The sequence below is a fragment of the Podarcis vaucheri genome (genome assembly GCF_965113315.1).
Source record: "Podarcis vaucheri genome assembly, chromosome: 6".
NCBI lineage: Eukaryota > Metazoa > Chordata > Lepidosauria > Squamata > Lacertidae > Podarcis > Podarcis vaucheri.
In genome coordinates, this window is record NC_138764.1 from 13584054 (window position 1) to 13604384 (window position 20331).

The 20331-nt window shown below is 42.7% G+C and overlaps 2 protein-coding genes across 6 annotated transcripts in view; one reads left to right on the forward strand and one right to left on the reverse strand.

Annotated features, from left to right (window-relative positions):
- Nucleotides 1–13028, forward strand: part of TPR (translocated promoter region, nuclear basket protein) — a 66893-nt gene extending 53865 nt beyond the window's left edge. The window contains exons 41-50 of one of the 2 annotated variants that reach the window (XM_082225400.1): nt 244–334; nt 1529–1707; nt 3790–3858; nt 4554–4648; nt 5042–5145; nt 5847–5942; nt 8551–8707; nt 10341–10459; nt 11679–11768; nt 12808–13028. In XM_082225400.1, the coding sequence (XP_082081526.1) occupies nt 244–334; nt 1529–1707; nt 3790–3858; nt 4554–4648; nt 5042–5145; nt 5847–5942; nt 8551–8707; nt 10341–10459; nt 11679–11768; nt 12808–12857 (1050 nt within the window). In that variant the 3' untranslated portion in view covers nt 12858–13028. The remainder of the gene's footprint in view (nt 1–243; nt 335–1528; nt 1708–3789; nt 3859–4553; nt 4649–5041; nt 5146–5846; nt 5943–8550; nt 8708–10340; nt 10460–11678; nt 11769–12807) is intronic. The other variant, XM_082225401.1, reaches the window with a different exon arrangement.
- An 11-nt stretch (nt 13029–13039) lies between these two features.
- Nucleotides 13040–20331, reverse strand: part of PRG4 (proteoglycan 4) — a 40844-nt gene continuing 33552 nt past the window's right edge. For all 4 annotated transcript variants that reach the window (XM_082225408.1, XM_082225406.1, XM_082225407.1 and 1 more), the window contains 4 exons: nt 17904–18060; nt 15012–15224; nt 14189–14314; nt 13040–13171 (listed from right to left, as the gene is read on the reverse strand). In XM_082225408.1, the coding sequence (XP_082081534.1) occupies nt 13068–13171; nt 14189–14314; nt 15012–15224; nt 17904–18060 (600 nt within the window). In that variant the 3' untranslated portion in view covers nt 13040–13067. The remainder of the gene's footprint in view (nt 13172–14188; nt 14315–15011; nt 15225–17903; nt 18061–20331) is intronic.

A 20331-nucleotide genomic window follows, 5' to 3' on the forward strand; every position in this document is an offset into this window, starting at 1 on the left:
TTGCCGTTGAGCAGATAATTGTCATGTCATGACAGTGCGTCTAGTTTGATCCGGAGGAGAAAAGATTTCTCAAAACGATGGGAAGACCAGCGGGAATAGCAACATAGGTTGTAGCTTGCCGGCTGGTTTAAAGCACAGCAGATAGTTTGTGAGGTTAAAAGGAGGGATTGTAAAATCTTAAAGAGAAAGTAATTTAATTTAAGAAGCTCTCAATACCTCGGGTCTTTTGATGGTCTCTTTCAGGGGACTGATGGAATGGACCCCAGTACAGAAACGGAAGAGAGCATCGCTGGAGGGGAAAGCAGCCAGAGAGCAGCTGACTCTCAAAATTGTGGTATAGCTCATTTTCACTAAATTCTGTGTTTCTGGGGTTGAGGCGGCAGAGGAAGGAAAGGAAACAACCTGTCCTGTTGTAATTCCTCTTCGACAGAAAGTTTGTACTTTTCCCGGCTTCCGTTTTGCTGATAATGAAATGAAACAAAGTTCATTGCAGCAAACGGGGTGTGGACTTTGGCCTTTCAGATTTCAGCGGCGCCCTGTGCGAAGCCAAAATTTGGCTCCTTTTGTTCTGTTCAATTCACTGTGTCATAATTGCGACACCCTGCAGCCTGCCCCCCAATTCTGCACCCTGCGCAGCGGAATCAGTCGCTGCACCCTATATCTTTTTTCTTTCTTTTTTAAGTCTTTGTACTTTTCAGGTTTATACATTTCATTAATTTTACAGTCATTTTAACATTTCAAAGTTTGACTTCCTTTCCCCTCTTTTTGCAGTTCCTTAAATTTATTTTTCAGTATCTTCTGCATATCCAAATTCATTTAATTTGCTCATTGAATTATCTACTTTAAATATATACTCCTATGAAACTGCAAGTTACTACAATAATCCTGCCAATGTTTTTATCCGTTTGCAATTTATCTATAAATATTCAAGAAACCATTTCTGTTCTTTTATAAAAAATTTTGTTGTCTTGATGTCTTACCCTTCTGGTAAGTTTCGCCATATTTGCATATTCCATAAGTTTTTGTTTCCCTTCTTCCTTTGCTGGGACTTCTGCTTCTTTCCATTTTGGGGCAAGTAGAATTCTTGCTGCTGTAGTAGCATACCTTAATAAATTTCTATATAATTTAGGTAGTTCTGTTCCTATAATTCCCAAAGAAAAGCTTCTGGGGTTTTTTTACAAAGATTTATTTTGAACATCCTTTTCAATTCATTATATGCCATTTCCCAGTAAGCTTTATCCATACTACAAAACCACCACATATGATAAAAGAACCTTCTTTCTCTTTAAATTTCCAGCACTTGTTTGATTTAGATTTATACATTTTTGCCAGTGTTAGATACCAACAATATATCATTTTCATATAATTTTCTCTTAAACTGTAACATGCTGTAAATTTTATATCCATATTCCACAGTGCCCTATATCCACCTTTGCAGCAAATAGATGAGTGAAAGGGCTAGAAATGATTCGCTACAGAGTTTGAGGTTACAAATGCCTTTTCTAAACATATATTTCTTTATTACAAGGTGACGGGAGCGCAGGCGCAGCAGAGTCTACGTTTTCTCAGGAAAGCCCGAGGGAACAGCAGCCAACATCTGCTTCGGAGAGACAGACACCACGCCCACCCCGACCTCATCCCTTGCCCCCGCGACTGACTATTCACGCTATTCCTGCTCCACCGCAGGAGCTGGGACCACCAGTACAGGTAAGGAAACCACTTTGGCGCTGAATTTTATTTTATGCATTTGGCAAATTGTTCTTAGGTGGATCCTCTTCAGCTGAAATATGAGCATCTGTGGTGTTTATAAATTGCCATACCTGGATATGTTTTATCTTGCCCTTAAATCTGGTGGTCGCTTTGTGCAGAAAGAGCAGTACAGTGGTACCTCGGGTTACATACGCTTCAGGTTACAGACTCCGCTAACCCAGAAATAGTACCTTGGGTTAAGAACTTTGCTTCAGGATGAGAACAGAAATTGTGCTCCGGCAGTGCAGTGGCAGCGGGGGGCCCCATTAGCTAAATTAGTGTTTCAGGTTAAATACATTTTCTGGTTAAGAACGGAGCTCTGGAACGAATTAAGTTCTTAACCCGAGGTACCACTGTACAAGTGTTCAGGAATGCAACAACAACAACAATAATAATTATTATTTTTATTATTTATACCCCGCCCATCTGGCTAGGTCTCCCCAGGCACTCTGGTCGGCTCCCAACAGAATATTAAAAACACGATAAAACATCAGACATTAAAAACTTCTCTAAAGAGGGCTGCCTTCAGATGTCTTCTAAAAGTCAGATAGTTGTTTATTTCCTTGACATCAGATGGGAGGGCGTTCCACAGGGTGGGCCGCCACTGCCGAGAAGGCCCCCTGCCTAGTGATGGGTGGGTGTTTTGAAATTGTAACCCATTTAAACTAAAAAAACAAAAACAAAACCCAGCAAGAACAGCAGCTAAGAAACCTCATAGCATTTCTTCACAGTGGCAAGAGCAATGGTCTTTATGTCTTTAGTCTTTTTTTTTTAAAAAAAAGTCAGTCCAAGACAATAGGTTATAATATAAGTGAACAGTCGTGACTTTTAGGATTGTTGATGTTTATAAAATAAGCTATCTTTTGTTTTAGAAGGGGGACAAGTACAGTGGTGCCTCGCAAGACGAAAAGAATCCGTTCTGTGATTCTCTTCGTCTAGCGGTTTTTTCGTCTTGCAAAGCAAGGGAAGGATTAGCGCTATTAGTGGCTTTTAGCGGCTTATCTGCTGATCGGATCAGCTGATAAGCGGCTTAGCGGCTTAGAAAAAGGGGGGGAAGGAGAAAAAACCCCGCAGGAACTCGCAATACATTTTCGTCTTGCGAAGCAAGCCCATAGGAGATTCGTTTTGCGAAGCACCTCCAAAACGGAAAACCCTTTCGTCTAGCGAGTTTTCCGTCTTGCGAGGCATTCGTCTTGCGGGGCACCACTGTATTGCAGTTACTTGCCCAGAGTCCTAGATTCTCTTTGCAAATGCATTTGTATCTCCTAAGAGGAAGGTGGCGTTTGACTGCTGGGATGGCTCAGCCAGTAGAACATGAGACTCTTAATCTCAGAGTTGTGGGTTTCGGCAGAACATTCCTACATTACAGGGTTGTTGGACTAGGTGACTCTTGTGGTCCTTTCCAACTCTACAATTCTATAAGAATGAAAGCAAACCAGGGCATGTTTGCCTGCCGTGTTTTTCCTTTTCATGGTCTACAATGGTGAACTGTTCTGCCACTCCTGATTGTTTTTATGTGGTGCCATCGGTATATTCTGGGACATGGGTGGCGCTGTGGGTTAAACTACAGAGCCTAGGACTTGCTGATCAGAAGGTTGGCGGTTCGAATTCCTGCGATGCGGTGAGCTCCCGTTGATCAGTCCCTGCTCCTGCCAACCTAGCAGTTCGAAAGCACGTCAGAGTGCAAGTAGATAAATAGGTACCATTCCGGCGGGAAGGTAAACGGCGTTTCCGTGTGCTGCTCTGGTTTGCCAGAAGCGGCTTAGTCATGCTGGCCACATGACCCGGAAGCTGTAGGCAGGCTCCCTCGGCCAATAAAGCGAGATGAGCGCCGCAACCCCAGAGTCGGTCACGACTGGACCTAATGGTCAGGGGTCCCTTTACCTTTACTGTTGGTATACTCAGTTTAAGGGGGGTGGTCATCAAAGGGGAATTTCAAGGAGCCAGCTATTAACAGCTTGGGGTGTATTTGGCCAGTGGCCCTGCGGGTTCCCCACCTGAATGTGTACTGAAGCATTTGACATTTTCTTGGCCGTACAGAGAATCCCAATGCCGCGGAGGCAGTCTGTAGGACGTGGACTTCAGCTAACCCCTGGCATAGGTGGCATGGTAAGTAGTAAAGTTTCTAAACATTTTCTGCTGTGGGTACAATTGAAACTTCAGTTAATCAAGATTGTGTGGTGGACTGTTTCTTTTATACAGGGAGCATTTTAGAGAGAACTGAGTAGCCACGTGGTAGCCTCCTGCCCTCAATAGAGCACATTATTCAAATTAATAATCCAATTATTATTGACGCAGCTAAAAAAGCAGGATGTTTCTACAATAATGTGTTTGCCTCTTCAGGACAGTCTTGCACCTTTTCTTTGGAATAATGTCCTTGAAAATACTTGTCAGCTGAATTTCCACATTTCAGTTATTCCTCAGAATATGGATTGGGCATATATACAGAAATTGGATGCCATTTTATTACACCAAGCAAGATATTAAGAGGGGATGGCTGTTTAAAAATGTGTAGCAATAGGAATACAGTCATACCTTGGATCCCAAACGCCTTGGTACTCAGACGTTTTGACTCCTGAACGCCGCAAACCCAGAAGTGAGCCGGTTTGCGAACGTTCTTTGGGACCCAAAAGTCCCGACGGGGCTTCTGATTGGCTGCAGGAGCCTCCTGCAGCCAATCAGAAGCCGCGCTTTGGTTTCCTAACGTTTTGGAAGTCGAAGGGACTTCCGGAATGGATTCCATTTGACTTCCAAGGTACTACTGTGGTTGTTGAGTTCGCTTGTCATTTTAATGTCTTCTTCAGCAGCAACACTTTTTTGATGATGAGGACAGGACTGTTCCAAGCACCCCAACGTTGGTGGTACCTCATCGTACAGATGGATTTGCAGAAGCGATTCAGTAAGTGGCACCTTCAGTTACACAGTAATGATGAGCTATGTAAGTCAAAATACCAAAAGAATTCCTGCAAGGGGCCTGGCCAGCAATTTTCTCTAACCATTCTTGGGCAGCTTTACTCTGTTTCCACAGCACAATACTTAATTTCACTGAAGTTTTGAAATAAAGGCTGCATGACCTCCTGTCATATTCTTCAAATGTTTAGAAATTCTCAGCATCTCTCCTCTTTTGAAGGATATGCATAAATTGTTTACTCAGTCAGCATATGTTGGCCCTTACCTGTAGGAAGACTGCTGTGCAGTTCCTTTGTTTGTTCCTTTTCTTCTTCCCCATTTATCCCACCAAGGGGCAGCAAACTTATGATTGATAAACTGACGACTGTAACTTTTATTCTAGCTCCCCTCAGGTGGCTGGAGTTCCTAGATTCAGGTTTGGACCTATTGAAGATATGCCACAAACCTCCGGCCAGTCAGATCTTGGTCAGCTTGCATCGCAAGGAGGTACAAATATTTTTGCCTTTTTTGTATGAAAGGGACACTATGCGCTTTGAATCTCAATCATACAACTTGGGTTTGCTGTGCCTGCATGTGAGGGAGGAAAATCACCTTAAAACTCTACTCAAGGTGCACAGAACTAGCTGGGAGGTTCTTTAGTACCTTGCCAGTACCATATAAAAAACAAACTGGTTCAGATGATTCATTACTTTGGTGGCTAGATATTATTCTGTTGAAGGTCCCTCAGTTTGTTGTTGTTTAGTCGTTTAGTTGTGTCCTACTCTTCGTGACCAGAGCACACCAGGCACGCCTGTCTTCCACTGCCTCCCGCAGTTTGGCCAAACTCATGTTTGTAGCTTTGAGAACACTGTCCAACCATCTCGTCCTCTGTCGTCCCCTTCTCCTTGTGCCCTCCATCTTTCCCAACATCTGGGTCTTTGCCAGGGAGTCTTCTCTTCTCATGAGGTGGCCAAAGTATTGGAGCCTCAGCTTCAGGATCTGTCCTTCCAGTGAGCACTCAGGGCTGATTTCCTTCAAAATGGATAGGTTTGACCTTCTTGCAGTCCATGGGACTCTCAAGAGTCTCCTCCAGCACCACAATTCAAAAGCATCAATTCTTCGGCGATCAGCCTTCTTTGCCGTCCAGCTCTCACTTCCATACACCACCACTGGGAACCTCAGTTTAACTTCTCTCAAATTGCTTGCAGGTTTGGGAATGTATGAAACACCACTCTTCCTTGCCCACGAAGAAGAATCAGGAGGTCGCAGTGTCCCAACAACTCCACTTCAGGTTGCGGCACCTGGTGAGTTTGGGGGATTTCCCTCATATCTTGATTCTACAGTTTTGAGCATATAATGGTTGATAACATGGGTACACTCTTGTTCCGATAGTCTTCCTGAAAATGCAGTTCTATTGGGAACTGATCAGGTTGGTTGGTTGGTTGGTTTTACTGTACAGCTGCTTATTTAAGAAATGCATATACAATGGTACCTCAGGTTACAGATGCTTCAGGTTACAGACACTTCAGGTTACAGACTCCGCTAACCCAGAAATAGTACCTCAGGTTAAGAACTTTGCTTCAGGATGAGAACAGAAATCGCACGGCGGCGGCAGCAGGCGGCCCCATTAGGTTAAGAACAATTTCAGGTTAAGAACGGACCTCTGGAACTAATTAAGTATGTAACTAGAGGTACCACTGTAGTTAACGCTTTTAACTTCCTCCTAAAAATGCCTTTTGTGTGGTTCCCAGGTAAGAGTTCAGGGCCAGCCCTCTTGCAAGAAATTGGTTGTAAGCACGGAGGCAAAAATTCATAATGCAACACTCGCAATATAAAGCAGGGTTAGCCAACACCACACTCTTCAGATGCTGGATTCCAGCTTTTAATGCTGGCCCCAGCTAGCACAGCCCAATGATCGGGGGTGATGGGAGTTGTACATATGGAGGGTGTCATGTTAGCTATGCCCGATGTTAAATGCAGGCAACTCCCAGTTTATGTATGAGTTACTTTCTGAGGCACCGCACAGTTATGTGAAATTGTGCATTTTTGAAACAGCATTGGGGAAGCCTGCAAATGCCCTCTAAACCTCTGGAAACCCTTTAAAAACCAGCAGCACTTAACCAGATGTCCCACTCTACCACAATTGCTCTTTCTCTCAACCTCCTTTTTCAGAACTCCCAACTCTCCGCAGGCCTCAACGGTTGATACAAGGGCTCCTGGGATTGGACTTGCAAAGGCTCATGGGATTGCTAGGCGCTTTTTTTGCCCCTTCTGGGCTCTTTTATGTTGTGATACTGCCAGGGAGATAAAGTCCATCATGGCCCCCAAGCCGGCTGCCGGACGATCCATCGATCTCCCGTTGTCACGCAGTATGGGCGATTAGCGACACGAGTTTCCTGGAAATACCATGCCACATTCCAGGGCTTGTGCACACTCTTATCAGCAGATAATGCACAGCAAAAGTCGCACCCAGGAGAGCACTATTTACAAGCTTTTATTCAGCGTTGATCAGAACAAAGAAAGACATGACTGTTCTGCGTCAGTGTCTTCGACAGAGAGAAACGAAAGCAATAGCAAACATAAACATCCTGTGAACAGGAAATACGCAGGCTGTGACACAAACATCCTGCTCCCTTTTAAGGTGGAACGGAAATATCCTAACATTTTAGGACTGGTTTTGCCATGTTTAAAGTCACTTTCCGGTTCGGTACATGCTGTCTCACGCCAATTGGACACACATAGATTGGTTGTTGCCTCTCTGTCAAATGGTCTGGAAGTGGGGGGGGGGGCGACGACCCTGGGGAGGCTGGGTAGCATAAACAAAGGCCCACTTACCCCTCTGGTCTCATCAGAGCTTCCTCTGTCCTTGTTGAGCTCCGGGGAGGGTGTGCTTGTGAGCCACGAGGACTCTCCAGCGCTCTCCTGCCATTTCCAGGGTTGAATTAAATTACGAAAAAAATTCCCAGCGCTACACCTAAGTGGGGGGGACACCTGTATAACAATCTTGTCTACAAAGTGTCATACCGTAGTAATAATAATACAGTGGTACCTCGGGTTAAGTACTTAATTCATTCTGGAGGTCCGTTCTTAACCTGAAACTGTTCTTAACCTGAAGCACCACTTTAGCTAATGGGGCCTCCTGCTGCCACTGAGCCGCTGGCGCGCAATTTCTGTTCTCATCCTGAGGTAAAGTTCTTAACCCGAGATACTATTTCTGGGTTAGCAGAGTCTGTAACCTGAAGTGTCTGTAACCTGAAGCATATGAAACCCGAGGTACCACTGTATATGTAAAAACTGTCTTGAACAAAAAAAAAATCCACACCCTCACCACCAGGGTAGTATTTTTTTAAAAAAAACAAGAAGAAGAAAAATCCAAATGTGTGGTCACAGAACAATCTCAGAATGTGCTTGGAGCTTATGGCCACATGCTTAGATGCAAGGAAAGCATGATAGGTTTCTAGGGATCAAAGACTCCAGTCTTCTCTGGGACTTTGGTTTCTCCCCAAATATATTCCCAATATATTTCTCTCAAATCATGCTTCTATACATTATTCCACAATCCAAAACTGCCTCCCCCCACCTGCCACACACACACAAAGTTCTACAAAGCCATACCTGCATAGAGCATGAGACTCCCATAGCCAAACACAGCCCACCAGCCCTATAATACTGTGACCTAACGGATCAGGCTATGGCAGGCTTTACAGCCAGGCCTGTACTAATGTGAAGTGTGCTAGTTGTGAAATACAAGGTGTAATTTTAAAAAAATTACGAAGATAAGTGTATCCCACTTAAGGTTTGATTCATTCCAAAGCAAATGTGCTATTTCCCGTGTTCAGAATTTTGGGGGGTGGGCAACGTATCATCCAAGTGTTAGATGGTTCTAGTTTATTCTCTAATCTTTGTTTCAAGTGTCTGTGTTTACTGAAAGCTCTGCTGCTGATGCTTCTGAACATGCTTCCCAGTCTGTCCCCATGGTTACAACATCCACTGGTAACTTATCGACCACTTCAGAATCTGGTACAGGTGATGATGGTGATGAAGTTTTTGTAGAGGCAGAGTCCGAAGGGTAAGCTCAGCCATTCAGTTAAGACGATTCTGCACGTTGTCTGGCTTGAATGTAACCTTATTGATATGCCTTTCTCCGCATCAATCTGTTATCTTTTTTAAAAAAATACAATATTTTTTGCCCTATATGAAAACCTCTAAATTAAGTCAAACTACAACCTAGGAGGCTAGCTTTAAATCCTCACTGGTTGTTGTAAGAGTAACGGAAATCATGTAAGTAAAGCTTTTTGAACTACAGTGGAACCTTGGTTGTCGAATGTAATCCATTCTGGAAGTCCATTTGACTTCTGAAACGTTCAAAAACCAAGGCACGGCTTCCGATTGGTGCAGGCGCCCCAGAATCAATAGCTGACAACTGCATCAGACACTTGGCTTCCAAAAAATGTTTGAAAACTGGAACACTTCCAGGTTTTCAGCATTCAGGAGCCGAAATGTCAGAGTACCAAGGCATTTGAGAACCAAGGTTCCACTGTACTATATGAATGTTTAGCATTGTGACTTTGTACGATGAACTGGTATTTCTGTTCCCTCGTTTGCAAGGGGAGGTTTTAACTTCACATGTGAGCTGCTTTCAGGCTGCAGTTCTTAAATGGAGTTGCCAGGGCAAGAGAGATAATTGCTTCCATCTGTTTTACATTACCTCATGGCGTGATTCTCAAAAATGCAGTCAAAAATGGCAGTCAAACTGGTCTTGTTTGATTTGGGTATCGTTTGGCATTAAAGATGTTAAAATGTATAGGCGGCTCAAATTGAGAAGTGCAAGAAACTATTTGGCAGCAATAGTAAGCAGTCAGAAACTTTTTAAAAAACACACACACACCAAATATCATGTTTCTTTGGGTATTGCTAATACTTGGCAGCCGTGCACTGCTTTTTTCATCAATAATGTGTGGTCTTCAGTGCTGTTGTTGATAGATGAGCTCAATAATTTCCCTGCCAAGCTTTCAGGAACAGATGCATTAGATAGACCTTTTCTTTGGAAGCAACAGCTCTTGCAAACGTACCATAAATATTTTTTGGGAGTGACACCGTGCTAGGTTTTTATTGGGTGCAATTCATCTTGAACACCTTTGATATCATGAACACTAGCAAAATAGTTGGAAGAACAAATGTAGCTGCAGAAAACCAGTAACAGAATATACCCAAGAGCAGACCTTTGAATGTTGCTGTGATTCCAACCTCACACACTGAAACCTTCATTCACCCCACTGAAAGCTGGAACGCCACACATTTTGTAAGACTGTAGTGTGAACAAGACACAGAACTCGGCATTTGGCTATGAAAAAGCTGAAGTTACACAGGTAGCAGGAGGCTCAGTTCTTAAAGCCAGGATCCTTATCAAATTCTCCCTTCACATATACATCCCTGATATTTCCTAATACATAGATACTGAATTTCTAGAGATTTCATCACTGAATCTTTGTCACCTTATACCATTGCTAGTTAGTAAGCACGAGGATTTAAGCATGATTCGCTTTCAGATTAAATAAAAGAGCTAGAAAGAGAGTTCACTTCTGTTCTTGGTCATGTCGAAACCCTTAACTGCTGAAAGAAGTTTGGAGATGGGGAACTCTGCTACACAATATTGAGATTTTGAGTAGCAAATTCATTGTGTGTCTCCCATTTTCCTTTAGAATTACATCAGAGGTTGGTCTAGAAATAGACAGCCAGCAGGAAGAAGAATCATCTCAAGCTCCTGATGAGTCAGATCTCCCATCCACAAGTCAAGATCCTCCTTCTAGTTCATCTGCAGGTAGGGTTCAGTTCCATCAAATCTCAGTGGTCTGGATCAGGGTTTTTCAAAAACTTGGGTCTCCAGTTGTTTTGGGACTACAGCTCCCATCATCCCTAGCTAGCAGGGTCAATGGTCAGAGATAATGGAAATAGTACAGTGGTGCCTCGAAAGATGGAAAACTTGCTAGACGAAAGAGTTTTCCGTTTTGGAGGTGCTTCGCAAAACAAATCTCCTATGGGCTTGCTTCGCAAGACGAAAATGTCTTGCGAGTTCCTGCGGGGTTCCCCCCCTTTTTTCTAAGCCGCTAAGCCGCTTATCAGCTGATCCGATAAGCCGCTAATAGCGCTAATCCGCTAATCCTTCAATGGGCTTGCTTCGCAAGACGAAAAAACCACTAGACAAAGAGAATCACAGAATGGATTCTTTTCGTCTTGCGAGGCACCACTGTATTCCGAAAACAGGTGGAGACCCAAGTTTGGGAAACCCTAGTCTGGATAAAGTACTGTTGACCTTTCACTGATGGAGGGCTGCCAGATTAGGATATTTAAACCCCCCAAGTTTGGTTCTTTTCTATTTGATCTTCATATTTTCCTTGTCACTGTTATGTCTGCATCCATGGAGGAGAAATCATGGTCTGTTCAGTATGTGGAAGGAGGACATTCATCTGATCTTTCTAAGTGATGGAAAGGAGATCCAGCTAAATATTGCAGGTTAAAAGGTCTAAATATCAGTGTAGAACAGCCTAGGTCCTCAATCCTTCAAACCTTTGACCAGCAATTCTCCATCCTTCTGACCAGGCAATGTGTATAATTTTAACCAACACCAGGAGTCTTTTGCTTTCTATTACTTTCAGTAAAAATACTTAACATAGGCACCTGTGTGTGTTGTTGATTAATACTGGAGTACAGCCAAACCCCCATTTGCACCCCCACCCCGCTATACCCCATTTTGGGGCCACTTCCAGGTCCGCAGTAACGTGAATGTGGACATCAATTGGATGCACATAAAACGGTTGCTGCTAGCCATTAGCTAGCTAGCAGCATGTAGAAGGTTGAGAGCCAATTTTTTACTTTTTCCAGTTAGATATTTTATTTGCCCTCAGATTTGAAGTATAAAACTGAAGTTAACAGCTTGCATATTGAAAATCAGCTATGATTACACTTAACTTGCATGACAAAGTCAGATGACAGCCATGGCCTTACATTTCTTGTTTTGTCCCATACTGTTTCCTTTTCAGACACTAGCAGTAATCATCCGAAGCCTTTCCGGCGAGTTAGACTTCAGCCAACAACATTAAGAACTGGCCGTCAGTTTAACAGACAGAGGGGTAGGTTTCCTTCATTTCTTGCAGAGATGTGTTAAACTCTATAGGATTGCAAATAAGTGTATGTATTGCATAGTATTGCAGCCACCAAAACATGCAAGGGGGCTTATAGACGTTGAATAATGAGGATTATTCACCCCAGAGACTTTACAATATATATATCAGCTAAGGTACTTGATTGACTTAAAAGGAAAATAGCATAATTTAAAGTTGATCTGGTGCAATGTGGCATTCTTATAAAGCAGTGGTTCTCAAAGGGTCTGGCGATGGCAAGTATGGCAGGAAGATTCAAGGACAATCAAAGAAACATTTAAACTTTTCAGTGTAGTGTTGTATCAAAAGCATTGCATTATTATTATTTATTTGCAGAATCTGGATAGATATCTTTTCAAAATGAGAGCAAGAGCATCAAGTGATACTGAGGACGATCCTAGTTGTGTTTTCCAATGTATTGCTTATCAATGAAAAATTAGGTGTGGCAAGAGCAAATTTTTATTCTGAAAGTGTGGCCCAGAGATTCAGGTTTGAGAACCGCCGTTATAAAGGGATGCGAGTGGCAGTAGCTAGCAACAAATAAATATAAGAAACTCCTCAGTCGAACTTAGATCTCAAAAAGAAATGAGAATCTGAAAGCTGATACTAAAGAAAAGAATTAAAGATCTTGTCAGAGGCAGTGTATTAATTCCAAGTAATTAATTGTTAGTATCAATCTGCCAGTCAGTACAGAGTGAACTGTTTCCATAGCCATTAGGCAGGAGTAAATCTAGTTGTCATAACGATTTCAAGGAACTAGAAAGTATTTCCGGCACAGCCTTCTGTTTCTGAATTGGTTAGAATAGGTGTAAATACTAGATTATGTATGGAGTGCTTATTCCTTCTGGCTACAGGGATGCCATTCTGTACCCCCACATTACTCTCCCAAAAGACTTGTGGCGGGCAGGCTTCGAAAGAATCCTTTAAAACTGATATTAACGTAGTTAATAGGTAATAGCAGTTAATTGAAACAAAAGTGTATATTAATACTCTTCCTTTCCCTTTGCAGGTGTAACTCCTGGTGGCAGAGGAGGCCTAAACAGAGGCAATATTAATTAAAGCTCAGTAGAAATTAAAACAGTGTACACTGTCTGTCTAGTCTTGCTCTTACTTGCATTTGTGTAATGGCTGGCAAGCTTGAAGCAGGTTTTTTGTTTGTTTTCAATTTGGATCGATGTATGGATATTTCATTATGTCTTTTATTAATAAAAACTAGAGGAAATTGTCAAACGCAATGGTGTCTCTGTTTCAGCTCTTGGAGTCTCCAAATCACTCTAAAGGACACTTGTACCAGGCTCCGGACACAGTCTGCCCAGTCTGTAGTGTGACTGGTCTTGCTATTCTGCTGCCCACGTCCACGCTGTAGTATTGATCTGTAGGGAGGGGAAATAAAGATAAGAGTCTCATTCAAGTCCCACAAGCAGGAAATCTTGACTTAAATGTGAATCCCTACTATCCACTGTGACGCGGGTGGCCTAGGACTTGCTGATCGGAGGGTTGGCAGTTTGACTCCCCACGACGGAGTGAGCTCCCATTGCTCGGTCCCTGCTCCTGCCAACCTAGCAGTTTAAAAGCATGTCAAAGTGCAAGTAGATAAATAAGTACCGCTCCAGTGGGAAGGTAAACGGCGTTTCCATGCACTGCTCTGGTTCACCAGAAGCGGCTTAGTCATGCTGGCCACATGACCCAGAAGCTGTACGCCGGCTCCCTCGGTCAATAAAGCAAGATGAGTGCCGCAACCCCAGAGTCAGTCACAACTGGACCTAATGGTCAGGGGTCCCTTTACCTTTACTATCCACTGTCCTGCAGCGGAGGACAGATTCTATTGTAAATGCACATTTCCTCAGACCTGTTGGTTAGTACTGTAGCCTTAAATTAATCTTTCGAATCTGTGGGCACATTTGGAATTTCGACTGTACATCGTGGGCACCACCTCTGCACCCGAGAAAAAAAATGTGCACTCAGCCACAAGCGCCCTTCATTTTTCCAAGAGGTCTGTGTAAAACTCAGATCCAAGTCCTCTTCATTTTTCATGATTTTACACCAAATTACCAAAAAGACACAAAGTGAACCTTACGGTAGCAGGCAGCACAGTAGAAAATAACGGTTGCAGCAATTGCTAGCAACCTTAGAAACATTGGTCCAAGATGCACAAATCCTGGCTCTTTGTGATTTTTAAAGAGGACAACCAAACCACAGAACGCAGAGATGACCTGTGTTTTGATGGTGCTTTTGAAGGGATCCCTTGTAAAAATTAAGAGGGGAAAAGGCAAGTAGCATATGTCCATTTCGTTATTGAACTGAACTGAGGTACATTAATTTGTAAAAAGCAGCCTTAGATATTTTCCCGTCTTGGTGGCGGCAGTAGTGATGTTTTAGCTTCAACATACCTTTAGAAAAAGCGTAGTAATCGTAACCATCTGGCTTCTGATCATTTGGAACCGATATAACAGAATTCACTTCTTTTGGGAATCCTCTCCAGTATGAGGCAACTTTGACCTCTGGCTGCAAGACTCCTGCAAAAGCAAAAGGAAACATTAGGAAAGAGAGGCTATCAAATCACTGAAGTGTTATAACCATTGGGCATGTAACACATGAAACAAAGGCATAGGTTGCTTTTATATATATAAATATTCCAAAAAATAGCGTAAGTGGGGGAAATCCATCCTATATAGCAGGGATGTCCAACCGGTCAATCTCTAGCTGATTTCCGTCCCCGCACCCTCGCCGTTTCCTTCAGTCGCACAGGATCGCTAAACCGGAAGACAAAGCTAGCGCTGACTGGCTTTTCTTTTGGTGAGCTCCACAACTCCGACATTTCCCCCTAAAAAAAAACTTGACAACTCTGAACTCCCTCCCTCCCCCCCAAAAAATGGGTAGATCACTGCCATATTTTATTCCTGGGAGCATCTCGCAGTCTCTTGGGAGTTCGACGTCCCTGCTACATAGCAGGCATAGGCAAACTCTGACCTCCAGATGTTTTGGGACTACAATTGCCATCATCCCTGACCACTGGTCCTGCTAGCTAGGGATCATGGGAGTTGTAGCCCAAAAAACATCTGGAGGGCCGAGTTTGCCTATGCCTGCTATATAGTGTTTGAAACAGCTATACTGCAGTCATGCACACAGACCGCTTCATTTTTAATTCCACATCATTTAAACATCCTCACCGCTTGATTGTAGACTATTAACAGTACAAGACGGTGAACATACCAGTTGGCTGGTGCCTGAACTGAACAACTGGGCGATGCTGGACTCTGACGGTCCGGAGAATTTGAGCTGGTCTTACTGAACGTTCAAAGCGCCTCCGCCTTTTCCTGATCACAGCTTTTGGTTTGTAAGCCGGGTAGTTCACAGTCACCACTTTCTTTTTGCTGCATTTCTTCGTTCCTCCTTGTTTGTAGGTATATTGCTGAAGGTTGCCGCCTAGATCAGATAAGATTGTATCGGTGAAGGTATTTGAAGGCACAAGGCAAGAAATGATATCCCACCACACTGTTACTTACAGGTTCAGATCCCCAGCTAGGAAGGCCTGGGCTTGGACCCCACAAAACTACAATTCCCAGCACCCTGGAAAGAGGTGGTGGTAAAATATTTTCCCCAGTGGGAAAGAGTCCCAGGGATATTTGAGCCGTGGTTTCTGCATTGCAGAGCTTTGGACTCTTGGGATCCCTTACACAGTGGTGTAGCGTGGGGGTGCAGGGGGGGCCGGCCGCACTGGACGCAACATCTGGGGGTTAGGGTTAGGGGGCGCAAATCCACGGGTTAGGGGGCGCAAATTACTTGCCTTGCCCCAGGTGCTGACAACCCACGCTACGCCACTGCCCTTACAACCCTATGATTCTGATTCAGAACATTAGATCAGTCGTGATGTTAGTATATAATAACGAATAAATTGACAGTCCAATTGTACAGTCTGCAGTGACGTCACAACTGACATGTCCAAAACTAGGTACCGTATTTTTCCGTGTATAAGACATGTTTTTTCCTTAAAAAATAATGTTAAAAATTTGGGGGCGTCTTATACTCAGATACATCTCCCCCCCCCCATTATCTTAAATCGGAGTCCCCCCAAATAGGGGGCAACTTATACATGGGGGCATCTTATAGATGGAAAAATATGGTATATTCATTTTTTTAACTCCTGAACTAGGATTGCAATTTAGTTAATCAGATGTTAAGGCTTTTTTTTTTTTTGTCTCTGACCCCCCCCACCATTCTTTTCTTTATATTTTATACATTTATGTACATTCTTTTTTAAAAAAATTATTTATTTTGACAAAAGTAATAATCATAAATAAGAATAAAAACATGCAACCCACCCCCGAGACCATTATAACTATCCAGCCTCCCAGAATTTCAACACCTTTTGTGATGGTTTGACCCCTTTCTGTTTTAACAGTACAAATTCTACAAACACCTTCCATTTCTCCTCAAAATCATTGCTCCTGCATATTCCCCATCTTACCTTAATGGCACATGTTAATTTATCATTAATAGCTATACAGTGGTGCCTCGCAAGACGAAATTAATTCGTTCCGCGAGATTTTTCGTCTAGCGAATTTTTCGTCTTGCGAAGCACGGTGTCGGAAAAGTTTTGGAAAAGCTTCAAAAATCACCAGAGTCTTCAAAAACCTCAAAAAGGGCTACCACACCGCGTTCTATGAGTTGCTCCTCGAAGTCAAGTCGCAACTGTATTAACGGTGTTAAGAAAAAGGAAACAAACTTGCGAGACGTTTTCGTCTTGCGAAGCAAGCCCATAGGGAAATTCGTCTTGCGAAGCAGCTCAAAAACCGCAAAACCCTTTCGTCTAGCGAGTTTTTCGTCTTGCGAGGCATTCGTCTTGCGGGGCACCACTCATTATACCATTCTGCCATTTTATATTCTGCTTGCCCCCTTCCACTTCCTAGCTATGATAATTCGTGCAGCTGTCAATAAATTTGTAAGTCCTTCATAGCCTGTGAACCTTCCACCCTATCGTAAATTGATAATAATGCTACTTCTGGACTTTTGGTCAGCTTTAACCCAGTGATTTCTGTTATCTCCTTAAACACCCTTTGCCAAAAAAAGGTTTACATTTTGTTTCAGTTTTTACAGATTAGGAATGTTTAATATATAAAATCCATTGTGTTGTATCACGTTAGTCCTACACAGAGCAGATCCTTTGAAAATAAACACAATTAACTTGGGTCCATTAATTTCAATGGGTTTACTGTGTGTATAACGTTGCAGTATACCAACCAAAAGATTTTAAAGCTTTTGATCAATTAAAGTGTTCCTTATTAATTAGGCGGCTGATAGTTTTAAAGCTACCCTTTTAATACAAGCATTTACAAGTCCGGTAATAGTCTCCATCTTAGAAGACTGTCTCCATCTACAGAATATTTCTTCCAAGGTGGCAACCTTTGTGATATGTGCATGCATAATTTTAAAAACAATATGCTTTCACCTCCCCTTTCAAAACTCTTATTTCTCTTGTAAATTTATATAGATGTAATTGAGAAAAAATATCTTTCTTTTAGTGCCAGCTGCAATACCAGCCCTCAATCCAAGACCACACAATGCACTGTACTGTATATCTGGTAAATAATTTAGTTTTGTGATGAATGTTCGAAATTGGTATTATTTTAACCAAGCCTAAATATCCGAGGGATGCAGGTGGCGCTGTGGTCTAAACCACTGAGCCTAGGGCTTGCTGATCGAAAGGTTGGCGGTTCAAATCTCCGCGACGGAGTGAGCTCCCATTGCTCTTTCCCAGCTCCTGCCAACCTAGCAGTTCGAAAGCACACCAGTGCAAGTAGATAAATAGGTACCACTCCGGCGGGAAGGTAAACAGCGTTTCCATGCGCTGCTCTGGTTTGCCAGAAGCGGCTTAGTCCTGCTGGCCACATGACCCGGAAAAACTGTCTGCGGACAAACGTCAGCTCCCTCGGCCAGTAAAGCGAGATGAGCGCCACAACCCCAGAGTCATCCGCGACTGGACCTAACAGTCAGGGGTCCTTTACCTTTTTAAAAAAAATATCCCAGGCTCTCATTGGCCTTGCATACTGGATTCTATCCGGTGTTTCCGATGTATCTGACAGGCACCCTAAATATAAATCTTACCTTTTTTAAAGAAATAAACCGTTTCTGGCCTGTTCTTGTGTTTAGCCACAGAGAGAGCACCTGTAATTTTCCCATTCAGTCCTCCAAATCCTTTTACAATTGCCTTGGGATAGCCAGCATCCATTTTATCATTGGTGAAGCGCCAGTACTGAGAATCCTGAGAATAAAAATGGCTGAAGTTACGCCAAACATTAAATGTAGATTTCATTGGGCTTACGTGCCTTGAATGTGGACATATGTTGTTGCTGCTGTTGTGGTGGGAGGGGGCCATTTTAGAGGTAATCCTTATTATCACCACCTTTTCCTCAATAGGAATTATTCCCAAGTTGTTTGGGGAAGAGAGAGCTTAGTACAAAGGCAGAAACATTATTATTACCATCTCATCAAAAACCCTAATTTTCATCAGCTTGTAGATGACATTCAGCCTCAAACATCACATGGGTCTGAGCAGGCATTATTTAGTGATGTGGTTCTTTTTAATGTATTTCCTGCGTATTTCCCTTATCCTATTATTTTCTATTCCACAAAGCTAGTTAAACAAACAAAAACTAGCCAGCCAGCATTAAGTATATATTTTTCGTTGGGACTATGCATATGTATGGCCACTAGCTGTAGTAATTCAAAATTATTCCTGGATTGGTTTTATCTTTATTTTCTCACTTTAATCTACAGCATGGGTAGGCAAACTAAGGCCAGGGGGCTGGATCCGGCCCAATCGCCTTCTAAATCCGGTCCACGGACAGTCCGGGAACCAGCGTGTTTTTACATGAGTAGAATGTGTGCTTTTATTTAAAATGCATCTCTGGGTTATTTGTGGGGCATAGGAATTCGTTCATTCCTCCCCAAAAAATAATTGTCTGGCCCCCCACAAGGTCTGATGGACAGTCAACCGGCCCCCTGCTGAAAAAGTTTGCTGACCCCTGATCTACAGCAACACACCAGCAATAGACATAAAGGAATAACAACCAAGACTTAAGAGTGTCTGGAAAAGAAGGGACTTTTTCAAACAATTTTTCCCCTCACAACAGCAAATAAAATAGACCTTTCTGTTTTTGAATCACTGGAGGTGGCCGCCATTTTGTTTTGGGGAGGACTGTGTGTCTATTGGGGACGTGTCCTCCACATCTTTGCGTGTTTTTTGTGTTGTTGTTTGTTGCAGCATCCCCATATTGGCATCGAAATACCAGTTAGTATTTCCCCATGTCCCGTTTAATCCAAATTTATCCTATCTGGGGGAAATTCAGTAAATAAAATGTAGCCTCTTGCCAATTACCCATTTGCAAATTAAGCCCCCATCTGTCTAATGCTAGGGCAGGGTCTATTTGCAGTCATGTTGATTTTCCTGAGATTTAGCCAAAAAGAAAAATTAGTGAAAACCTGTGCCAACACTTTGCTTCAAAATGAACAAATGTATCTTTAGCTAGACCATGCCAATGGTCACTGGCATATATGTGGTTAGATGGAAAGAATTAGCTTAACTTTAAAAAAAAACACCAAAAAAACTGGTCATTTTCAATAAAACAGGCAAGATTTGACCGTCAGAATCTGACCTACTGAAGTTACTACCAGGCTTGGCTTATTTGCAATACTTCAATTTTAGGTGTGTCCTTTTTAAAAGCAAAAAAACCGCTGGCAACATATATCGAGAACATAAGAAAGAAGCAGAAGACAGTGTGGGAAAATATGATCTGGAACACAGTTAATTGTTTAGACGTAAGTGAGCATACCTCATAGAATATAAAAATATGATTCATCTGTTCTTAAATTTATACCCAACATTTCCTTGCAAGTTGATCCAAGCACTATCCATTGTTCCTCCTGTCCACCTTTTATCTTCATAGCCACCCTGCCAGGTAGGTTGGGCTGAGTGGGATTTTGAAACTGGGTCCAAAACTAAATACGACATCAAACTGGCTCTCGCATTTGGCTTAAACAACAACAGCAAAACCCTCTTGCTTAAGCTACACAAATAAAGGTTAGATATGTAATGCTCTTAAAAGCAACCCAGTGCCACTTCCATACCCTCTAACATTTCCCCGATAAAAATAGGGGCACCCCATTCCATCATGATAACTTTACTATTTTATACCCCACACATCTTACTGGGTTGCCCCAGCCCACTCGGGGCTTCTTCCAACATATATAAAAAAAATAATAAAGCATTAAACATTAAAAAATAAATCTTCCCTATATAGGGTTGCCTTCCGACGGCTTGGGGGGGGGCTTGGATAACTCCGTACCCTCCAGCATTTCTCCAATGAAAATGGGGACATCCTAAGTAAAAATGGGACATTTCAGGATCAAATCAGAAACCAGGACGGCGTCTCTAAATCTGGGACGTCCCTGGAAAATAGGGTCTTCACCTCACAAAACAGAACCAGCCCACCCACCCAAACAGTTGCAAAATTTTGAGGGGTCACCGAGAATA